The 20,739-nt window shown below is 30.3% G+C and overlaps 1 protein-coding gene and 1 long non-coding RNA gene across 3 annotated transcripts; both read left to right on the top strand.

Moving 5' to 3' along the window:
• The first annotated feature begins 10,370 nt into the window (after positions 1-10,370).
• On the top strand, positions 10,371-11,717 carry LOC129297697 (ethylene-responsive transcription factor WIN1-like). 2 transcript variants are annotated; one of them, XM_054936051.1, is made up of 3 exons: positions 10,371-10,576; positions 10,674-11,307; positions 11,545-11,717. In XM_054936051.1, exons 1-2 carry the CDS (start codon positions 10,497-10,499, stop codon positions 11,284-11,286), a joined length of 693 nt encoding a protein of 230 aa, XP_054792026.1. In that variant the 5' UTR covers positions 10,371-10,496; the 3' UTR covers positions 11,287-11,307; positions 11,545-11,717. The 2 variants fall into 2 exon arrangements, with proteins under 2 accessions (XP_054792026.1, XP_054792025.1); XM_054936050.1 differs by having other exon boundaries at positions 10,674-11,717.
• Positions 11,718-18,842: 7,125 nt separating this feature from the next.
• LOC129297695 (uncharacterized) lies at positions 18,843-20,367 on the top strand. The gene is made up of 3 exons (XR_008590232.1): positions 18,843-19,013; positions 19,676-19,741; positions 20,291-20,367. It is a non-coding gene; the product is annotated as an uncharacterized LOC129297695 (long non-coding RNA).
• Positions 20,368-20,739: the final 372 nt, after the last annotated feature.

Raw genomic sequence — 20,739 nt, 5'->3', positions numbered from 1 at the left:
TTTTGCCAACCCGAATATTATTTCCCTGTATACATCTAGACAGAATATATGATAAAACCAACTAAAAATCTAAAACTCAACAACACATGCCACCCTACAACACAAACAATAACAGTTATATCTTATTATAAAATATTTTTAACTATTTCACATATTTTAAAAAATAATATTTTTTAATATGATAAAAAAATAAAATATATTTTTATTTTTATCTTTAGTTTTAAATAATAATATAATAATAAAAAATAAAATTAGAAAAAATAATTTAATTATTCTAATGTGTCCTATATTTTAAATTAAGAATTATTTTTAAAAAGCATTTTATAAATAAAATTCAAGGGAGTATTTCACTATTATATGTGTTGGTTGTGCGAATTACACAATTTTATAGTGCTTCATCAACAACAAGAAATTTAGATATATCTTTAATTAGAAGGCTTTGTTCAATAGTTTTATCGAGAGTTCTTAGTGATTTTCTCTCACTTCCTTTTTTTTTTTTTTTGACCAAAGGATTTTCTCTCACTTCCTTAAAACTATCTATTTCACATGTTTTATCGGCATCTGGTGATCTTCTTTGTCATGCGCCCACTCTCTTTTACAGACACGCACATATATAACATGTCCAAAACATAATTTAAAGAAACAAAAGTAGAAAAGTATAAATGAGGCCGTATGAGTCAGGGAAAATATGTCAATGGTGTGTTGTACGAAACTAGGAGCGTCACAGGATTGAGGCTGCGACGGCTAATAATGCCGGTTGCTTCGTCGCCATATTCTAATGTACTACAGCCTTTGAAAATGTATGCCCCCTCATTATTCACCACATTTTTCACTTCCTGATTTTGTTCTTCCCTTCTAAGGTATATTATTCCCCACCATATCCACTTTTGTTCTTTTTTGAGAAAAAGACGATTCATTCATTAGTGAAAGGTCAGTACAAGCAAACAAACTGAAAGCATAAAGATGACAACATCAGAGAAACTAAAGAAGAAAGAAAGAAAGAAAGCCAGCAATCGCAACTCCATGGCAGTGGCACAAAGCTTATGGACAGATCCCTGCCATCTATATGCCAACAACAGAGGAAGGAGAGGACTGACAGAGTGAAGACCCTCGAGCATAAGATGAAAACATCTTCAAGACCAATTAAGAACCTTCTTCGAAATGGTGAAAGTGGGTACCGCAAGGGTACTGACCAGAGAGTTAAAAGTTAAAACCCTCAATGCAATGGCAAAAGCCATACGTCAGATTCTCCAGCTTATGCAGTGGTCAATAGAACACGGCTCCCCAAGTGGCCAAAAAAGACATAACAGAGACCGCAACTCACTAAGTCAACAAACCAGAAAACATAAAGAAAATAGAGGGTAGCCTAGCGAAAGCTTGATCAGCAACAGAACACTGCCCATTTTTTGTTTCTCAATCATCCTTATAGTCATATGTCGCAAGGGCGAGCTTTTTTGTATGAAAAGTTTGCAAAACCCATATTCAGATCAAAACCATTTGGTAGAGAATCAGCTACGCCACCGTTCTAATTTGTTCGTGAAGGAGTGCGATGTCCCAGACCATCCATAGAAGAATTATACTGACCTGTAGCATCATCAGAGGGAACCTGAGGACCCCTTGAATCTAACCCTTGCCAATGAGCGTCGTTCAGTCCCCCAGAGGCCGAATGGGAAGGTAAGTCTCCGTTTGACGGTTGTGGATTAAGCAAAGCCCCGCCATTCTCACGTGCGCTCTGTAATTACTATTACATGTGTTCTCCAGAATTACCTTTTTTTTTTTGTGAATTTTATTATAACTATTGATGATATTTATGTTTATATATTTATTTTTCTCGATGCCTTTAAAATTTAAATTTAAACGGGTATTTCTTGCCAATGTTACTTGCACAAAATTTCGCTTAAGTTGTTGGGTGAACTTTACACTGATTAAAAAGATTTTGTAAGGAAAATGTTATTTTAATTTTTTTATAAGCTATTCCAAACATATCCTTTATATATCTAGTTTAAATTTTGTCAACTCATTCACACTCCCAGTAACTTTTTCATATCCAGCCTAAATAAAAATATTTTTAAATCTTAAACAAGGTGGCACTGCAGAGGTGTTTGATACAAGCCTTCTTATTCATTTCATTATACTTCATTTGATGTTATAATTATTAATTAATTAATTTTTGTATTATTTTTTAAATGAATATACAAAAAATTTTATTTCAACAAAATTATTCTCAACATTTTTTTTGGGTTACATTTCACTGCAATCTTGCTAAAATTATTTTATTTCTCTCTGGGAGGAAAATCTTCCTCCAATCACAAAAAATCCTTCGGCTTTATTCAAATTCTAAAGTAACAATAATATTTGAATTGTTTTTATTTTTTTGGGGGCCAAAACCTAAACTCCAAGCCGGCATTATGAAATTGATAGTGTTTTTGTGACATCTATGCAGTGTGGGTCACACGCGGGCAGCAAAGAGGAAGTGAGATTTCAAAAGCTCCTTCATTTTACAAAGGTTCGAAAAAAAAAAATACTCTTAACGTTGTTTGGGCCGTTAATCAATCCAATCTTATTGGGGCCTATTAACATTCAAAAGCCAATCGTTTTCTCCAACCCAAAGAAAGCCCATATTAATTCAGCCTACTCATAATTCTAAAACCTCAATGCCAAGTCACATGATACTAGCATGCATATGATATGATAATTGAATCACGATATCATCCGAAGGCCAATTTCTAAAGCTGATGATCAATGAAATTTTACTTTTTTTCCTGAGATATATCGAAATTAGATTGCAAGATACTAAGATTTGTGCTTCCTGTGGAGTTTGAATTAGTCACATTATTTTATATTTATAAATAGTGAATAAATTTTATGCTATATATGCTCCCATGAATAAATATCATGTCAAAGAAATCCGGCCGCAGCATATACTCCCCAGTTGTATTTCTTGAGCAAAATAATTTCACACACCGCACGCACAATCTATATAATGGAAGGTGAATAAATATGTATTCAAATAATCACGTCTCCTGCCCATGGTACAGGATAATTCAGTGTACAATTGACTCGAGAGAAAAGAGATTAATTTATCCAAGTTTAAACCATTAAATTAACCAAAGAACAAAATATGGTCACCCAAAGGCTAGGGGTTAAAAAAGAAAATAAAAAAATTAGTAAATGATTGAGTGGGGAAAATGGCATTAAAATGTCACTGTTTCATCAATATATATTATTATAACACTCTATCCGCTCCAAAGTAATCATCATCACTGCGGAGATTTGGAATGAAAAAAAAAAAAGAAGTGTAGTCACGTGCATTGAAATATGAATCATTAACAACCTCGATCATTCACCTCAAACTCAAACTCAAAATATGAGACTTTTTTCATCAAATTATCAAAGTAAAATCAATTGCAAAAAAGTATAAAAACAATTATCCCGCAAAATAGAGACTAGACAGTGAAGGTGCGAAGTACCCGTTGGTTTGTTCATCGATCAATAATGTTAGCAAGGACCGTTGACGCTTTTCCTTTCACTCCATTTAATTATTTCAACACACTCTTTGCTCACTGGGGACCTAAGGTATATAGGATTGATAGTTATACTTCTTCTGTTCCTTTGTGCTGGTTCCAATTTTAAAAACACGAGACATTTTTAAAAAGTTAGTTAGATATTAAAAAAATATAAATCTTTTAATCTTTCGAGGTGTAATCATTATTTTTTTTAAGTGTCAATATTATAATAATTTTATATTTATTATAGGATATTTAATAAAGGTAAATATAAAAGGATAGGGTTAATTTAAAGTAAAGTAAGTAACTATTCATTGAGGGTGAGATTCGGTTAAAAATACCTTATATTTTTAAACAGAAGGAATACAAACCAAAACAATAATACTAAAAATCTCCATAAAAGTTCTGATGTTTTAATATTATACATGAAATGCCCAGGGCTGCCGTTGCCTTGTGCTGCTTAAAGGTCTTTTATTTCTTCTGTTCTATTTAGAGAACGGAGAGAAAATAAATTTTCTCATATTATTTATTAATTGTTATATTATTTTTTTATTATGAGTTTTTCTTTTACTCTCTATTGGTGATAAAAGATATGTTGTTAAACTATATATGTATATTTAATAAGGATAAAATAAATTTATTGAATAGAATTAATAAATTTTATAATTTTTTTATTTCAATAAAATACGTCAAAAATTATTTATAAAGCCCTAACTCCTTCAGGTTCTTTGATGAGTACTTAGCAACGTGGTCATTGAATAATCAATTAAACTCCATAAACTGACAGATTTAAAACAGTTCCAGCTATAATTTTTCGCAGTCAACACCTCATTATTATTTTATTGTTGTTTATTTATTATTAATTATTAAATGGTCTTCTTCCATATTTTTTCTCCTTTCAACTGAATTTCTTTCTTTACATTTAAAGGAAAGAGAACCAGCACTATCCGACCAGTTGAACTGAAACCAATTTTAGATCTGATTTGATCACAATAGAGAACCAATCAATTTAGGAATCTATCAAGAATGATTGAATCGGTTAAAACTAGTAGTACCCTGAAAAATCTGGTTGAACCGGTCCTGATATTTTTTTAAAAAAATTTATCTTTTATTTTATAAAATTTGAATTCATATTTATACCTAATAAGCATTTATAAATAAAGAAAAATGAACAAATGTACAAAAAATATGCATAATATATGTGTGTGTAGGTTATAAGTTATGAAATAAATATGTATATATTAGATTTAAATGCTGGAATATTACATTTTTATATATTATATTATCCATTTGAAATTTAAAATTTATTTTTATTATTATATTTTTTTTATTTTAAGTGTATGTTATTTAAAATATATAAGCCTATTAATCGTAAACCAATACCTTAACTGTTTAATAAATGATTCAATTTTCTTATCATTATTGCCACCAATGCATTGTAATCCTATAAGAATTTTCACATATAAACGTGCTAGTACAAGAGTGTATTAGGACTAGTGACTTCCTAAAAAGCCCTTGTATTTACCTCCTGTAAAGTTCAACAAGCGCACATCATAATTAGTTAAGAGTAATGCTAGCTTAACTAAAGATTTTGAGTTCAAATATTAAACACGTGATTGCACTAAATGATCACAAGGAAGTTTAATACCTTGTGATTTGATCCAACTCAATCCAATTAGTCAAGGTTTGAAAGACTTTGGGTACTAGGTGCAATGAAAAAATAAAAAAAGTAAGCAAACTTTAATGATGTTAACTATTTTATTGGAATAAACCAATTAAAAATGTTTATAATTTCAAACCGAGGGCGTCAGTACCATACTTTGAAACACGAGAGCAAAATATGCCATCATGATGAGACAATTAAGATGAGTGTTTAGCAAGCTCTACCAGCGTGCATTAGAATAATTTCCATGAAGGATTAAAATGAATCATATAATATTAATGAAATTAGGTTTAATGAAAAGAGTTAATTAATCCCTTGTGATATGGAAAACCAAAATTTAAGTTTTCATTTGAAGAGATATCTACATTTAGTACATGATTATATTTTGAATACAACTATCTTTATATAAGGATATATGTAGATAACAAAAACAAAAAATTTCACTCCCCGGCTCAGCTGCATTTTCTTCCAAATTATAAAAAACGCCATATTTATGAGGATTTAGAATACAAGCGTACTCCAAAAACACAAACCCACTCTCTCTCTATGTATATTTATTGATGAATAAAATTTGACGATGAATGTGCATTTAAGAATAATAATTACCACCTTTTTTTTGCACGTGGGTGATCTGTACTCAAAAGAGTAACGACTTTTTTTTTTTACCCGACTTTTTAAAGTAACTTTAAAATGTTACTTAAAAAATTAACTTAACTTCCCAAAACTAATAGTGCCCCCTACAAAATAAGGCATATATGGGGTACGCTGCAGATGCCAGAGCGTATCTTCTTCTTCTTCTTCTTCTTCTCTGTTTTTTTTTAGTTTTCTTGTTTCATCAATTAATTAAAGTGAGTAGTTAATTACACGAGAGCTGCGCAAGTCTGACGACGCAGACTCATACCTGCACTCGGTAGGTACACACACACACATAGAATCCAGGTACGCTGTGTCTTGTTCGTTCAGCATTAATCGATCAATATCCAATGTGTATCACTGTACTCCCTCCACGTGGTCCTTGTTATGCAACATATTTTATAAAGATCCTTTTTCAGTTTATTTAATATTATTTTTTTATTTCCATTTTTATTGTACCTTTAATTTCATGATTTATTATAATATTGCATATCCCTCTCTTCTTAATTTTTTTTAATAGCGACGAATTAAAAACCTATTTTAATTTGAAAACACATTGAACAAATTAACTGGCATTTTTTTTGATTCTAGGCCCATGCAGAAAGTGGAGTGTGGGAAGAGGTGATAATAAACACAAGAATCCGAAGAGAGGAATTAATGGAGGAACCTAACGAGGAGTAGACAGGGAAGAAGAAGAAGGGAGTTTGATATCTGCAATAAAGAGATGAAATGACATGGGAAGCTGTCATGTCCACTCCCTCGGACTCTGAGTGACCCCTTCTTAGCATAACGTAGATATATGCACCGGACCGCTCCCTCATGCTTGGGGATATGTGTCCTACATCTTGGACCCCCCCTCCCCCTTTCGCTATTATGTATTAACTCTTCCTTTAATTCTGCCACCTAACCCCATGTTTACATACATTTTTATTGCTCTTCTATCTTTTAACACCTCTCCTGTGGTTCTATTGCCATCGTCATCTGGCTTATTACCAGACAGCACCATATAGCTTAATTTTCCATTATTAGACAGCTCTTGCGTATCCAATAAAACATGCACTAACACACGTTCATCTTAATAGAAGTGGTTATAAACGCTTAGGTGTAAGGTTTTGGATTTGAATCCATGATATTTTGAGGCAGCTATCTTTAACTGAACACTATATTGAGTAAAACACAAATGATTACTTGGGGTCCGAGACAGTCATATATCAACGGTTAACTGATGTACTGATTGCTCGCAATATTTAAATTCATGAATGAGGAAGTTGAGGTAAATAGGAGGCTGGACATTCTAATTAACTGGATCTGGCTTTGATTAACGTGACTTTCTGTCCAAACAAACGAAATTGTCTTAATAATTTTGATTGATTGAATATGATTCAAAGCTCCCATTTTGTATGTTCTCAATTGGCCCCCGTATTGACTTCGTCATTATTTATTCGTTAAGACGTCTATTCTCTTTTATATGATCTAAGTGGAGTGTTATTAAGCTAGTTTATTGTGGGGCGTTTGATTTAATTGATCAAACAAGTTGAATCAGCTAATCTCAAAGTACATAGTTCAAGTCATACAATATATAGTTGCATTAAATAAATATATCAGAAACATTTTCAAAGTATTGAGGTTTTTCTATGATACTAGATGACATAATTAAAAAAACTAATTATAAACTAACAAATTAATATAATTATCTCATAAATTAAATTATCCTTCCCTCTCATGAACATAACTAACTTATCTTTGTTCCACACTTTAATCGCTTTATTTTTGCTATTATTTCTTTAATCCATTACGCTCCCTTCCTTTTCAGTGACCATAAATACTGCCCCTAATTGAATTCCTGTTAATCTTGCTTGGTGTCCATTAAATTACTCTTGAGCTTCAAGCTTAAGTCTGATGTGGAGTCTCAGATATTGATTTAGTTATTAAACGAATTAATAAAATTATGAGATAACATTTAAAAAGCATAGAAATGTTTATATACATTAACTATGCACGCTACTGACCAACCAAAGTCGGCCATTGACTTTTCACTCTCTAATTAAAAATGTTATTTATAACCTTTATAATTAACACAGCCGAATTCACATTCACACGCACACGCACACGCACACGCGCACACCGAGTTTAAATACTGATTGAACATTTTTTTAATAAATAAATAAAAATTAAATTTGTTTTTTTATATTAATAATAAAAATATTCAAGTTGGAATGTTGGATAATTGAGAATATTGGAGGCAGCAAAAAATTTTAAAAACAAAGGGGCAAAAAAAAAAAAAAAAAACCGAGAAAACGAGAGTCATAGGATGTCCGTACGGGAGGCAGGTTCAGCAGTTGCCTGTAAAGGGAACGTCAAGTTCAATTGATGAGAATTCAACGCTTTCCCACTTGCATTGGCTATGCCGCGGCTTTCACTTCAGCCAGCTCCTCTCCCTCCTTTCTAACCAATTTTAATTTTGCCAAATGGCCTTTTTAATACAATTTAATTCTGTATGCCCCCAGCAATTATTATTAGCGAAAAATGAACCCAAAAGTAATGTTGAGTTTGGTTTTTCAAAAAAAAAAATTGTCATTTTATTATGAGAACTTTCCTTACTTAACTAACCCGGGATAAATGAATGAGGGGAACACATATGCATGCCAGCGATCCCCCCCCCCCCCTTTTTAACCATTCTTTCGTGTAGCTTTGAATTTTTTCAATGCCCAATCCTCAATAGGCTTCAACTTTCTTCTACAATTGTTTAAATATTTGAATATTGACTAATGATTTTTCAAGTAGGCAGTTAGATTTTTGAATGTGAAATTGCCTGTGTAAGATACATTTATGGGTTATGCGATTTTCTTGAAATGTTTTCATCTTATTCTGAAAAATTTGCAAGGTACATATTTTTTTGGAGTAAAATGAAACAATTTTCCTGAAAAATCAATCTTGCTAGCAATTTTTTGTTTTTTTCCCGAAGAACCAAACTGAGTATCACCGGGCTCTCGAATTCATTTTTCACTTCTTAATTTTTTCTTCTCAAGTTACTTGAAGCGCATTTTTATCTTTTCATTTATAGATATATTGACACCAAAGGACCACCGACGGATGTAATGAGTTGATAGGACCTTAGAATTATTGCCTAATTATTTGGGTCTCTCCTTCTCCCCGACTTCGAGTAGCATGAAAACTTTGACTGAGTAAACTCAGATACGGTGAACATCGATAAAAAGTTACCCCTACACTTGTTCTAGGTCATTCGTAATTGATTGTTTTCGTGCACGTGAAACAACATATAATACGAGCCAACACCCACAGTAATAAATAATTAACGTGGTTAAACAAACGACTGCACGTACATCCATCATGATGAATGCAGTGGCCAGGTTACGTTGTCTTGGGACGTTGAATTTCTGCCACAAGTTTTTTTGCATCCGTCCTTCTCTCGTCATCTCACAGTTTGAGCCTTCATTAATCGGTCCCTCCCTATGTTTTTATTTTTTTAATAAATTATTGCAAAATATTGTTTGTTAGAGAACCTAGAAAGGATGTGCTAAAACTTGTAATAAGTCTCAGTTTTTTCTTAAATACACCCTCAAAGAGAAAAGCAAAATCTAGTCGACAGGTAAAAATTTCCTATTTTAGTTTTTGTCTCGGTTAAATATATACCAACTTTTCTTCTATTTTTATAATACACACACACCCCAACTTTGGAAAGTGGGGGTAAATAGTTATAATCTCTACTCTTATTTGGAAAGAAGGAGTAAATAGTTACAATCTCTAATTTTATTTATAATTTACTTATAACACATTTTGCTAAAACATAAAAAAATTAAATTTTATTAATTTTATTTTAACATTTAATAAGTTTCCATCCCTCACCTTGATAGTTGATAAGGATAAAAATAATTATTTTTAATAATTTGTTAGCATTTAACGAGGGCAGAAAAGAAAATATGAACATAAAAAAATAATAAAGTATCATATAAATAAGATTAAAGTTAATCTTCTCTCTCATCATGTAAGTGGGACCAAAAGAGTATTAAGTAAGTCATGTAACTATAATATTTTATAAGGGATATTTTGGAGGAAAAAGTTAATTACACCTAAGACCGAAGGGTCTAGAAATTCGTTTTAAATTTAAGTTTTAACTTAAGTTCGCAAATCCAACTCTAAGAAAGACCAAATTGACTCTGAGTGTTTTAATTAAACCCAAATTTGAATTTTTTGAATTGGAATCTAATCAATATGCACTAATTCGTTGAGGTGCTGTTCTAACTAAAATTTACACAAATTAACTGGTATACAAGAAACGGTGCCTGTAGAGCTAGACAAATGTGATTCTTGATAGTATATAGAGGAAAAGTACTCTCTATGATTAAACACAGTGCAGGCACATTTGTGGCAACATGAGAGGGATTGAAAGAGAAGACAATAACAGTGGGAAGGAAAGAAGAAAATAAGAATAATAATAGAATGTAAAGTGTAGTGGGACTTGGGAGAAACAAGTTCAGCAAGAACAATAAATGAAAGTGTGAAGGTCTATTAAGAGGATTTAGGTGACCATGTTTAATGCTCTTTGCACCATTAATCTCTCCGTTCGCCGACACTGTGCACTTCCTGCCCTCTATATCTTCCTTCCCACTCATCCCTTCCCTGTTGCTTCTGTACTTTCCTCTCTTTTCATCTCTCTCTCCCACATCTCCATCATGGTGCATTCAAGGAAGTTCAGAGGTGTCAGACAGCGTCATTGGGGCTCTTGGGTCTCCGAAATCCGCCACCCCCTCTTGTATTATTCATTTATTCTATCTCACTTCGTCTTCTCGCTCTTTTGATCCTTTCAATTTTGTTTATGTATTTCAATGTTGTTGTTGTGCTGCGTCCAGAAAGAGGAGGGTGTGGCTGGGGACGTTTGAGACGGCGGAAGAAGCGGCGAGAGCGTATGATCAAGCTGCCATTCTGATGAGTGGCCGGAATGCCAAGACCAATTTCCCGATGTCACAGACTCCGGACGGCGATTCCAACAAGGCGGCTGGGGCGGCCAGGGATCTCGAGGAGATCCTGCACGCCAAGTTGAGGAAATGCGGGAAGCTGCCGTCGCCGTCCATGACGTGCCTGAGGCTGGACACCGAGAACTCCAACATCGGAGTGTGGCAGAAACGCGCCGGCCAGCGTACCGATAACTCCAATTGGGTGATGACGGTCGAGCTGGGGAAGAAGGCCGGAAGTGATAATCATAATAATATCAATAACAGCAACGGTAATGGAGTGGAGAAAACGACGACGTCGTCGTGGAAGTGCTCTGAGTCTGCAATCTCATCGGGAGGGCCGGAAGTGACGATGGGAGGTGGAGGGTTGAACGAAGAAGAAAGAATTGCACTGCAAATGATTGAGGAACTGCTCAACAGAAACTGTCCAAGTCCTCCGGCACCTTCATTTGATCATCATGGTCTGGTTGAAGAAGACAACCATGCTCATGGCGAAAGCTTTCTCTTTTGACTTTATTCAACAAAAGTTAAGGTGGGTGATTAATTATTTTGGCTAATTTCTTATCAATATTAATTTCCATATATGCATTGGTATAATGGTACAATTTATAGCTATCCCCTGAGGGGAAGGGAGTGATTATCACTTGTTATCATGATTGACAAGACAAGGATGTGAAATAATCTAGTTAGACATTCTACAGAAGCAGAATAAGGCACACAGATATATATATATATATATATATATGGATTCGTGTTTGTTTGTAAACAGAATTACACAGATGCTGTCCCACTGCAATTGTACGTACGAGGAGCAGAATAAACAGAAATTATACTCAGATTCAATCCAGTTGCAACTGTACGTACATTAAGAAGGCACTCTCATGGTGAATATAAAGCAGGACTATATACACTATATATGAAAATCATTCCTATCTTTTTATATTTCTATGTTCTTGTCATTTAATTTTTCTCTCCCTCTTGGTAACCTATGGCACTCTCTTCTAATTTTCTTAGTTATAGGTAACGTAAATACATGATGGCTATATATTTGAAAAGTTCAGTTAGTAAAGGCGAGGTACGTAATTCGTAGCAATTTAAAGTTTAAATAATGATATCATATGACTACAAAAAATGACAGCACAGTGTTGCACATCGTTTTACAGGGGCACGTTGACAACTCAAATTTATACATATCAACTTGTTTTGATATTTTCTATTAACTTTATTGCTTGAAAATTTCGTCTCTTCAATCTTCGTCAATTCTGTATGTGGTAAAGGGAGAATTTCTTCGAGTTCGCAATGGAACGAACCCCAATTTGCGAATTGCGGTTAATTGTGTTATGCGATGATTTTTTTTTTTTTTATCATCAAGATTAACTTCCGTGATTAGAAAAGTAATACTAATATGGAAGAATACTTTTTAAAAGTTTATAAAGCATATCGGATTACATAAATTTTTGACATTAAGACAAAACTTGAGCGAATATCAAAAACTAAAGGCAGATTTTTTTCACCTTTGTTTCTATTTTTTTATTAAGACCTTCGGTTCTATTATTAATTATGCTTATAAATAACTATTTTTTTCAATCCTCGTGCGATGCATATTAGTGATTAGGATGTATAAGTAAACCACGACTTATTTTATTTTAGAATGAGTTAACTAAATATAGACAACAATTTGTTTAATCTATAACGATACTACAAAAAGGATTTTTAACAATAATTATTTTAAAATTTTTGCAACAGTTATTAGTGGAAGTAAAAATAAGAGTAGTGAAAAATTAATTTTTTACGTCGGTTATTTATATAACTGACATGAAAAGTATTTAACAAACAAACAAAACTAATGGTTATGGAAAAAACTGTTGTTATTATGAAAATTTTTTTCACTATTCTTTTGTAACCTCTGTTAAAAGTTTATTTTAAAAAAAATATTTGTTTTTCTGTGCATTCAAAACTTAAAACCTGTAAATTGTATAATTTATACAACAAGTATAAACAATCATTTAGCAAAATCACAATGATTATACAATAAGTTACAATTACACTGAATATATATATTTATAAAATAAACTAATATAATATTTTCTCTATATAACTGATATGTTAATCCATATATACACACATATATTTGTTCAAATATGAAAAAAATATAAAAATATGTAATTAATCCAAGATCAGTAACAGTGTTAACTAAATCAATCAAGCAATCTAAATACTTAAATATAAAAATATTCAATTAAATCAATTATTATGAAGTATAAATTTGATAATTAAAATAAAGATTTGAAAGCACAAATTCATCTATTAAAACACTCAATTGTACAAATATTCAATTAAATTAACCAATCACAATACCAATATGTAGTAAGAAATAAATGCTTATAGTAGAACAGTTAGCAAAATCTCTCTAATGGGGGAGGAAGATGAAATATGAGTAACACCCACATCTGTAAGTTGAAATAGAAAAGAGAAGACTACAAGTGGAGAACCTATGTACTGATAGCCACCAACGCACCCCCTATGACAAACCACATACCACTTATGGATGAGAAACGTGTTAAAAATAAATGAGAAATGAAAACATGCATGCGTATGGAACCTAAATAGCGATTGTGAAAGTGAAGGGCAACTATAAAATAGTGACCGATGGGACTTCAGACGGCGGTAGGAGTAGAAAGATGGAAGCTTTTAGTAAAAAATGAAGAAGAAGAGATAAGAGAAGAGTTACATCATGAATTTAAAAAAGTTGAGGAAAAATAGATTTATTAGAAGAGTTGCGTCTATGGCTTTTCAAATATTAAATTGAGACACAATATCAATTATTTTGTTTACGTTAATTTTTTAGAAAATTGATGTGAAAAATATTTCAAAAAATAACAAAATTGCCATCACTTTTTTATTACTTAATTTTTTTTTAAACAGAGATAAATCAGTGGCATTAAAAATTATTTTTGTAGTAGCGTAAGCTGTTATACATGTACAAATTAATATTTAGAACATATGTTTGGGTTCTATAATTAGTTTCTGCTTCCACGGTGTGTCAACATCTTGTTTTGTTTTAGATTTTTTTTTGCCAAAATTATTTTAGACTTTGTTAAATATCCACATTTAGAATATAAATAATAATTTATTTTATTCTCATACAAATTATTATATAATTTTTATTGCAAATTAAAATCTAAACAACAATTTGTTATCACGTTATATTAAAAACTTAAATGATATATTTTGATTGAAAATTTGTTACCCATGTGCTCTGTGTATTATTATTTTTTAAAAAATCGAAAGATAAATCATAAAGTACATAAATAAAAATATGTTGAAATGATGTCATAAAATTTAGATAATAATTCATTCTATTTTATAATTTATTACCCCATGTATGTTTAAAAATTAGACAATCAAAATTTATTATCCCATGCATATATGTTAAAGATATAAAAATAACATGTGCTAGTTTAAAATTTATTAAATTATGCACAGAAAAAATTTAAAATACACATTAGGAGTAAATAAAAGAAATTTATTTTATTTATAATTACAATTTGTTATTGTGTTTCAATTAAAATTCCAAACAACCAAAAAAATTCACTCAAATATACATCTAAGTTTTTGAAATTTTTTAGAATTAAATTTACAATTTCATTGCAAATTATATGGCCACTTTTATTTCTACTGCAGGTTTCACATTTAGCACTTTTTTTTTTAAAAAAAAAAAGCAATGGATCATTGGATTTCACGTCCCTTTTTTGCGAATGCGAACCCACGCTTTCACGATAGGGGAAAAGAAAAAGAAAAAGAATACACAATACCAACGGACTACATTTACAATAGGTGTTATTGATATTGGTGATTGATATATAATTATATATTAGATATGAGAAAAAATTTAATTTTTAGTTTTTATATTTTATTTATGTTTTGTTATTGATTTTTTTTATTTTTTTTAATATTTTAAATTCTTGTACTTTTATTTTTTATTATTTTAAGTTCCTATATTCTATTAATAAAGAAATTTAAAATATTAAAAAAAGTGCAGAGATTAATAATAAAATATGAATAAAATATAAAAATTTAAAATTATATTTTTTTTAAATGTTAAAATAAAGTGGAAACATGAGCAACATTGTTGATGCAGATGCTCAACTGACCATAACGCCCATAATAAGACAACAATGTAGCGATCTTCTATAAGTACCGTTTTATCCTGCTTCCACGTCGTCTAAAAGAAGCAGCCTGCTTGAATAAAATTATATCATGACTTTTTTTTAATATTAATATATTCCTTTCATTTTAAATTATATAATATTTTTAAAAGAGTTTTTTATCTCAAAATATGAAACCTTTTAGATAGATTAAAAATTTGTTAATGTATTAATTTTAATATTATTATTTCTCTTTTTATAATTAATTTTCATTCTTTCTCTTTTTAATATATTAAATTATGAATGTTTTTAAAAGTTTATATTTTTATTTTAAAAATATATTATTGTTAAGTGTATTTAATAACATTTTTTATATGTAAAATTTTATCTAAAATTATCTTATAATTTAAATCAGATGGAGTATCTATTGAGTACATTTAATTTAAATTTGGGAGAATCATATTCAATGATCTTTTAAAAAAATTATTTACAAATAAAGATCAATAATAATAAGTCACCATTTAGGAAAAAAAATAAGTTGTTATTACCATTTTAATAACAAATAATTCTAGATCAGTCCTTGTTTGCTAATAATTCTCTTATGAAATCTTTATATATGATTCTCCCATTAAAATACTTGTTGGCTGACATTGTTTAGATTAGAAAAAAATTAGGTGAGTTAGGTCGTAGAGCTCGTTGGGAACATGACATGCCTTCGAAGTTAAAAAGCATTTACAAATATATTTATAGGTAAATCATTCACCAAAAATTTTTCACATTTGTAGCAAGGCTTGATCTCACGGCCCTGTGAATTATGGTCTACTATTCATCATTGTCATTTTTATTTTGGCTACTCATTATATTCTTATAGTAGAGGTAATGTTATTTAAGATACGATCAAGTATTAAATATGAGCATCTCTTCAAGTGGAATTCATCATTGATTTTATTAATAAAAGTTAAGATAATACTCTCTTCAATAATATTTCATCATAAAATATTATTAAGCTTATTGTATATTAAAATTTTATAAAATACATGTGATTCCTTTTAAAAAGGGTAAAATAATAAATTGGCCTCTATAAATTATAAGTTTAGGAGTATTTTGAATCTTAAACTCATCTTTTGTACAATATTATTCCCTTCCAATTGTTGAAAAGGTGTAATTTACCTCATAACATTAACAAAATAAACTTTGATCATTACTTGACCAAAAATGATAAAAAAGGACATAGAAATTATGAAAAATGACCAACAATTTTTTCTTTATCCGTTTCTGTAATTTATATATCCCTACTTATAACTTTAAGATTATTTACTATCATTTTTTATAATTTTTATGCCGTTTTTTATATTTTTTTATCATTAATTTTTTTAATGGCACAGGCCAAATTGCGTCACTTGCAAATGTTAAAAAAACAATATTTCACAAAAAATAGATTTAGTATCGGATACGTTATTGGGTCTATTGTCTAAAGGCTAATATTCTCTTTCATCCTTTTTTTATTTTCTTTTTAAAAATGCTCTTGTTTCTATCTTTCAATTTTGCTCTCAACCCACAGCGAGTGTGCCAACCAAAGGGTAACTTTGAAAAGTTGTTGTAAATATTTTTCACATTTAACTAATGATAACCAATTTCTTTAATTTTATTGAAATAATTAAATAATATGACATTATAAAAAGGCGGGGAGGGAATAAAAAGAAAAGTAAGGCCTTACTAAAATTCTGAAATGAAGTTATTTAAAAATAAAAATTTAAAACTATATTTTTTATTGGAAGCAAGGTAATAATTCTCCTAACTTAAACAAATTGTTAATATCGTTTTAATTTGAAATCTAGTAATGAATTGTTTGTCATTCGTCCTCGATTAATCTCTAATATCTAATAAACATATTGAGATGCACTCAAATGGGTGATACAGGCTCTGATAATCGTAATAATTAATAATCAACACAACAACGATGCCGAATGAAATCAATTATTTATTATTAAAATGTAAATGGATGAAATTTTACGCTAGCTCGATGCTGGACCCGATTCTAATAGCTAGAGGGGTCTCCTCCCATCCCTGGTGGTCATCCACGTCTCTTCATATGTGCAAATATATTTGGCTGAGAGCAACGCAAAACAAAAAAAGAAGGTAACATTGAGGTTGAAGCAAGGCAATGGCATTAAAACGTGGTCGTGATTCGCGCAGGAGAAGCTTTCAAAGACAGAGTAATAATAGAAGATGGCAGGGCTTTTGCAAAAATCTTTCAGTTCTATTTGGTTCAGTTCAATTTGAGATGATTTCAGTTTTGTTCGATCTATATAGTCATTAGTTCTTCAGGACCAAAAAAACTAAAAAGACCAGACTATTTTTTCGGGTTGGACTGGATAAGAGACCAGACATCCGGACCACTTGGTCCAGTCCAGTACTAATAATTTTTTTATTATAATTATAATTAATTTATTTTTGACAAATGTTTGGAGTGTAATTGATGCTAAGGAGATGATTGTATGAAGATTTGTTAAGTTTGTTTCTAAATTATTATTGTAATATAGTGTTGTTGAATTTTGTTGAGTACTGTTTTTGTTAAAATTATAAATTTAAATCATTTGGATTATAACGAAAATATTTTTTTATTGTTAAAAATTATTATGAATTTATTATTATTATAAGTATTTTTACTATTTTAATTGAGTTTATTATGTTAGAATATTATTGCCTCTCATAGAATAAAAAGAGGAAAAAAAAGCTAAGTGAGTATTAAATTAATAGGACCAGTCTTTCAATCTTATAAATCAAGTCTGATCCTGTTAATTTTTAAGTTATTACTGAACAAAACTAGATTATAAGTTATCTAATTTAATTTTTTTATAAAAAAAATTGAATTTTAAATTAAAATAAAATTTAATATTATCCTACCTTTTGTGCAGCTTTAAAAAATAATGTAGGCTGATGAAGGGGTTGAACCACTTGAACAAAACCCCATGACTGAGAGAATCATAGTTCAGATGCTAGGAACTAGGGAGTAGGCTGACTGGATTCGAGAACATGTACGCATCGGACGAAGTGGCCTGCATAGTGCATAGCTTTGGGCTTTTGGCGCAATTATTGATTTCTTTTTTGGGGGGTGACACCATGTGGCAGCATCTAGTACGTCATTTTCCCATAATGCTGACTGAATAAGAGATCGTCCGAGAGAAATCCTGCATTGTCTGCAAATCAACGCCGACTTCTTGTTGACGTCGCTCCTCCTGCCACCTCATCAACAGTTACTTTCTCTTCTCTAAAGTCTAAACCCAGAAAATATACAATGCCACTTTGATTACCTGTTTTTAAAATAATTTTTTTGTTGACAAAATAAAATATTAAGGTTTCCAACCAATAATGATAATTATATTAATGAAATAAAATATTTTTATCCATTATTTCACCAATTTAAATATGTTTTTGAAAATAGAGATTCAAATAATTTTTTTATTTTTTATTTTCAAAAACTGATTTGTCATGACTCCTATTTATAAAAACATAAAAAAAAACAAAATTAAACAACACCATATGTAACATCCTGATTTTTATATAATAAAGAAATTGTGAAATTTAGGTTTTGAGGAAAAAAATGATAATAATAGGAATTTATATTATTTGAGGTTATTTAGAAATAATATTATGGTTAGGTATTTAATTATGAATTTAAAAATTTAAATTTAAAACCACATAAGCAATATTTAGTTAAGATATAATACATAAATAATTTTTTTTATGTATGTGTTGAAAAAAAAAAAGAGAGAAGGTAGAAAGAACAAAAAAAAGGGGGTGGAAGGTTGTTGTTTCTAAGTCCCACATTGGTTAGATGAGGGAAGAGAAGAGGTGCCTTCATGTATAAAAAGGAGGGGTGTGTGCATTAGGAAGCATGAGAGGCTAAGATGCAATTTAGAGAAAATTGCAACTTTTGGCCCAAAGGTTTGAATAATTAAATTCAAACCTATAGTTTTTTTTAATATAATTTTGGGACTCACAATCCCATTTTTATATTATTTTTTTCTCTTCCTCTCACGTTGCTCGGTGTTTTCTCGCAAGGGGGGATTATTTTCTTTTTCTTCAGGTATGTTCTAACTTTCCTGTTTAGATTAGCATTTAAAAATTTATTTAATTACAAAATTAATTTTATAGTTATTTTCTAAATAATATTAGCTTTCTAGTGATATGATTATTTTGTAGGATAGAGTAAATATTTTGATTAGAATTTTTCTATAGGATAGTTAATCTGATGATATGATGGATTAAAAATATAGGTTAAAACTCTTAGGGATATAATAAATATTATAGAATATTTTCTTGAGGTTGAAACTCATGTTTAAGAATTTTTGAGTTAAAATCTAGATCTATATGGTTGAATTTATGTGGAATCTGAGATGTAGGGATAAACCTATGATTATTAAATATTTATTTAAGTATGAATAGGTATTTTTGAGGTAATAGAAAGGTGATTTGAGGCTTCAGGATAATTTTAAAATTTAATTTATTTTTGGACGAATTTTTAGAATATAGAAGGATGAAATTGTGATACTAGAAGTGATTTGAGGATAAAAAAAATAGTTTATTAGGGTACGAGAATTTTAGAAAAGAATTTGGGAAGTTAAATGCGGCATAAATCTTAAATTAGTGTTAATATGGATTATAGATCTAAGACTTTCTAACTATTTAAATTAGAGTTATTTATTTTAATGTAAAATTAATATATAGTATTGTGAAATAATTATGTAGATTATATTGACAAAGATAGTGGTGAAAAAGGAGTTGTGAAGGGGAACTTGTTATTCAAGACACAAGGTAACCATTATTAATGTGTTGTGATGGGTGTGTTTGTGAATGGTTATGTGTTGTTTTGTTGTTTGAAAAAATTATGAATTATTGAAAATAAATACTGTATATACTTGTTTGAAATTATTGCCAAGTGGGTTAAAAATTTATTTTTGTTTATCATGATGAGATATTATTGTTCGGATATATTCCTGTTTGGATATTTGAATGATGTATGACTTGTCAGGGTATTTTAATGTATGGTGTTAATGGGAATTTCTGTTCGGTTAATTATTACCACGTGGTAAGCCCTCATTGGACCCAATGAGTGACGTGTCGCTTGGTCCAACTCACCTTTGGCCGAGTGATTTGGCGTCCGAGCATGGCGAAAGGAGGATATAAGGTGCAGTCATGCAAATTAAATACTTGTTCGGTTTGTTTGAAAATATTATTCGGTTAAATGTTTTGTGTGCCCACTTAGCAATCGCATAATTAGTTACATCCGCATGCATCATTACATATTAATTTTTGATTATTGGGATTTTTAAGTCTCATTCCCCGTGGTTAATATTTTTACAGGAGCGAGTCCGGCCGAGAAAGCACCAGAGGTGTAATTATGGTGTATGAGACACCATCTTTTACGTTGCCTCTTATTTGGATTATACAATGTATCTTGTGCCAACTTAGGACATATCTTCTTTGTGGAGCATGTAAACTCTAATCCTTTTTATTAAATGCATTTATATGTTCAAGAGGATTATGTCTGTCCCTTTTAATTTATGACCTGATTTGAATAACATGTTATGAGGATCATGTCTGTCCCTCATGGTTCTAATTACTTTTTAAAATATTTTAAGACCTGTGGTATATTGTCTTGGATGTATAATGGTAGAAATTTTTCTACCATGATAATGGTTTTAATAATTTGTGAAAAATCGGTTTGTAAATTTGAGGGTGTTATACCATACTCTCTTGGCTCCTATTTATGAGACAAATAAAAGAATTTTTTATTTTATTTATAAATTATA

Source organism: Prosopis cineraria, unplaced genomic scaffold (assembly GCF_029017545.1).
Source record: "Prosopis cineraria cultivar Desert tree isolate PC_DT_omini unplaced genomic scaffold, ASM2901754v1 PC593, whole genome shotgun sequence".
Taxonomy (NCBI): domain Eukaryota; kingdom Viridiplantae; phylum Streptophyta; class Magnoliopsida; order Fabales; family Fabaceae; genus Prosopis; species Prosopis cineraria.
This window is presented reverse-complemented; position numbering and strand designations above follow the sequence as displayed.